The sequence below is a fragment of the Xenopus tropicalis genome, chromosome 1, assembly GCF_000004195.4.
Source record: "Xenopus tropicalis strain Nigerian chromosome 1, UCB_Xtro_10.0, whole genome shotgun sequence".
Taxonomy (NCBI): Eukaryota; Metazoa; Chordata; class Amphibia; order Anura; family Pipidae; genus Xenopus; species Xenopus tropicalis.
The window spans coordinates 214,371,340-214,375,660 of record NC_030677.2 but is presented as its reverse complement, the minus strand read 5'-3'; the positions used below and the strand labels follow the sequence as shown (position 1 = coordinate 214,375,660).

Below are 4,321 nucleotides of genomic sequence, written 5' to 3'. Positions count from 1 at the left end.
GGATATCAGAGTAAGATCTGCTCTCAAGTACCAGAAAGGTTGTTAATATTGCTGTAATCTGATAATTTTTTCCTCTGAAGCCCCAGCCTGATATTTTGGATTAGTTCCCCCATAAATCAGGTAAAATACCCACATTCATTTTGAATGGTAGTTCCTTAAATGGCAATAAAATAATGGGAACTGAAAGAGTTAACAGGAAGGTTATACCTGCACAATACATTTGCCCAACCCTTTGTGATTTAAAAAGTCCCACTGGTTATAGAGAGAGAGGAACTTTCAGTTTCGTTTCTTATTCCTGATTTCAGTGATGGCGGCTGCTGATCTGAGAGACGAGCTGAGCTGCTCCATCTGCCTGAGCATTTATACTGATCCGGTATCCCTGCCCTGTGGCCATAACTTCTGCCGGGGCTGCATTTGGGTGGTGCTGGGTACCCAGGAGGGGTCTGGGGCTTATTCCTGCCCTGAATGCAGAGCTGAGTATCAGGAGCGCCCTGCCCTGCCCAGGAACAGAGCTCTGGGGAACATAGCAGAGAGGTTCCGTCCGACTGAGACAGAGCCGGGGGAGACTGGGATCTTCTGCACTTACTGTCTCCTCTCTCCTGTACCTGCTGCTAAATCCTGTCTCCTGTGTGAGGCTTCTCTGTGTGATACCCACCTGAGGGGGCACTGCCAGTCAGCAGAACATGTACTCACTGAGCCCACCGCTTCCTTTATGGGGAGAAAATGTTCTGTACATCACAAGGTTCTGGAGTATCACTGCTGTGAGGACTCTGCCTGTATCTGTGCATCCTGCTGCCTGGCCGGGGAGCACCGGGGCCACAGGGTAGAGCTGCTGAGTGAGGCCTCTGAGAAGAAGAAAGAGAAACTGAGGAAAGTTCTGGAGAAACTGAGCCCAGAGAGAGAGGAGACTGAGAGAGGAGCCCAGAGGCTGCAGGAGCGCAGGAGAGAAGTGGCAGAAGCGGCAGCTGGTGAGACAGAGAGAGTCACTGCCCTGTTTAGGGGCATCAGGGAAGAGCTGGAAGCCCTAGAGAAGCGACTCCTGAGTGACATCTCCAGGCAGAAAGAGGAGCTCTCACTCACACTCACTGAGCTGATCCAACAGCTGGAAATAAAGAAGGACGAGCTGTCCAGGAAGATCCGGCACATTGAGGAGCTGTGCAACATGGCAGATCCACTCACTGTCCTACAGGAACAATGGGAATCCCATGGAGCTGCCTTTTGTGGGGCTGAGGGGGCAGATACTGAGGGCAGAGAGAGAGGGGGTATAAAGGTCCCGGCTGTAGGGGATCTGGATGTGGGTCGGATCTCAGAGACATTACTCACAGGCTTAGCTGGGATTGTGACTGGGGTAGAGGGATGGATCTATGGGCAGGAGGCTACAGAGCTGGTACTGGATATAAACACGGTTGGGAATCATGTATCTGTATCAGGGGACAGGAAATCTGCTTCCTACTCACATACAGACCAGCGTCGCCCACAAACCCCAGAGAGATTTCAGGGGCCTCAGGCTTTAAGCACCAGGAGTTTCCCCTCAGGGCGACATTACTGGGAAGTGGAGGGCAGTGAATCAGGGCGCTGGAGGGTAGGGGTGGCCTATCCCAGTATAGAGAGGAGAGGGTTTCAGTCTCTCATTGGGAATAATAATAAGTCCTGGGGTTTGTACAGATGGAATAATAGCTATACAGTGAGACATGACAGGAAAGACACACAATTACCCCACGTCCCTTCCTGCAGGAAAATCAGGATCTCATTGGACTATGAGGCCGGACGCCTGTCCTTTTATGAGCTGAGTGAGCCAATCAGGCACTTACACACCTTCACTGCCTCCTTCACTGAGCCCCTTCATGCTGCATTCTGGGTAGGGTGGGATGATGGTGACTGGGTGAGAATCATTAGTTAGGGCCCCGCCCACTGCCCAGCAGGAACCCCATTCCCAGAGCTGCCCTTAGCCCTGTGATGCCAGGAAAGGAAGGAGGTGCAAGAGCCATATTTACATTGGACACTCCTCTAGCCGTGACTGGGCAGCCATATTAACTAATAAAGTTATCTAAAATCCATTATCTAAAATATTACAGGTATATGACCCGTTATCCAGAACGTTTGGGACAAAGGGTATACCGGATAAGGGGTCTTTCCGTAATTCCGTAGACTCATATCTTAAGTCTACTTGAAAATCAATAAAATTGTAATTTTAATAGGTTTGTTTTGCCTCAAATAATGATTATTACAGAGAAAAGGGAATCATTTAACCATTAAATAAACCCAATAGGGCTGTTCTGCCCCAATAAGGGGTAATTATATCTTAGTTGGGATCAAGTACAGGTACTGTTTTATTATTACAGAGAAAATGGAATCATTTAACCATTAAATAAACCCAATAGGGCTGTTCTGCCCCCAATAAGGGGTAATTATATCTTAGTTGGGATCAAGTACAGGTACTGTTTTATTATTACAGAGAAAATGGAATCATTTAACCATGAAATAAACCCAATAGGGCTGTTCTGCCCCCAATAAGGGGTAATTATATCTTAGTTGGGATCAAGTACAGGTACTGTTTTATTATTACAGAGAAAAGGGAATCATTTAACCATTAAATAAACCCAATAGGGCTGTTCTGCCCCCAATAAGGGATAATTATATCTTAGTTGGGATCAAGTACAGGTACTATTTTATTATTACAGAGAAAAGGGAATCATTTAACCATGAAATATACTCAATAGGGCTGTTCTGCCCCAATAAGGGGTAATTATATCTTAGTTGGGATCAAGTACAGGTACTGTTTTATTATTACAGAGAAAAGGGAATCATTTAACCATTAAATAAACCCAATAGGGCTGTTCTGCCCCAATAAGGGGTAATTATATCTTAGTTGGGATCAAGTACAGGTACTGTTTTATTATTACAGAGAAAAGGGAATCATTTAACCATTAAATAAACCCAATAGGGCTGTTCTGCCCCCAATAAGGGGTAATTATATCTTAGTTGGAATCAAGTACAGGTACTGTTTTATTATTACAGAGAAAAAGAAAATCAATTGAAAAAATTTGAATTTTTTGATTACAATTGAGTCTTTGGGAGACAGGCTTTCTGTAATTCAGATGTTTTTGGTAACAGATTCTATACCTGTAATTGCTTTTGATCATTTTAGCCCTCATTGTCTCCTCTGTATCTCTCTGTACTGCCCCTTTCCCTCTCAGCCAATGAGTGATGTCCCGCCTCCTGTACATGGGTCAGTGTTTGGGCAACTTTTCCCAGTGAGTATTTGCCAGTTGGCTCATGTGTGAGTGAGTGTTATTGGGAGTGCAGACGCACAGATTGATTCATTGTACTTGTGGTAATCTAACAGAGTGATTGTAACAAAAAAAGCTGTAAAATATTCCGAAAACATATAAGGAATAAATGGTTAGGGATCCCTGCTGTATACCTAAATTGACTGTAGTGGTTACGAATAGTCTTGATCCCTGCAATGAGAATATATTGGTGTTAGTAATAAAGTACTGCAACAATTTAACTATACTTGAGTAGTAATGTAGTGGAACTTCATAATACCCAGGAGTAGTAATGAAAAAGTATTATCACGCACCACAATTGCCTATTATAGCTGGCTCTGAAAGAACAAACTTCAGTATTAATCTAATGAAAGAAAACCCAGTACAGGTATAGGACCTGTTATCCAGAATGCTCAGGACCAGGGGTATTCTGGATGAGGGTTCTGTCTGTAATTTAGATCTTCATACCTTAAGTCTACTAAGAAATCAATAAAACATTAATTAAACCCAATAGGATTATTTTACATCCAGTAAGGATTAATTAGATCTTAGTTGGGATCAGATACAAAGTCAAATACAAGTCACTTGGGGGTGCTTAACATTTTGGCACCCCCAAGTGACTTAGGTTTTCCTTCTTCTTTAAGCTGAATTTTACTAGCATATGACTATTTTCCTAGTCTGCCCTATGCCATGCCTTTGCTATGTTTAGTATACTTACTCTGTGGTGTTGTAAATGTACATTCTGTACTATGTTGTTGCTTTGTTCAGTATATTAATACTGTTATTATTGCTAGTTAACATACTGAGCTATGTATCCCGGGGTAAGAAGTAAGCAATTCAAGTCACTTGGGGGTGCTTAACATTTTAGCACCCCAAGTGACTTAGCCTTTCCTTCCACTTTAATAGACATTCCTTAGCAGGATTTTTTTTTTTTTAATTTGTGTGTAAGATCCAACTACTAGAAATAGTAGGTGGTACCAACAGCAAATAACAACAGTCACACAGTCAGTAGTACAGCAGATGCTTTGGTCTTTCCAATCCTACAGACTCCA

The 4,321-nt window shown here is 43.3% G+C and overlaps 1 protein-coding gene across 1 annotated transcript; it reads left to right on the top strand.

Moving 5' to 3' along the window:
• On the top strand, positions 1-2,116 carry LOC100489864 (E3 ubiquitin-protein ligase TRIM7-like). The gene has a single exon (XM_002940187.5). It carries the CDS (start codon positions 308-310, stop codon positions 1,898-1,900), a length of 1,593 nt encoding a protein of 530 aa, XP_002940233.3. The 5' UTR covers positions 1-307; the 3' UTR covers positions 1,901-2,116.
• Positions 2,117-4,321: the final 2,205 nt, after the last annotated feature.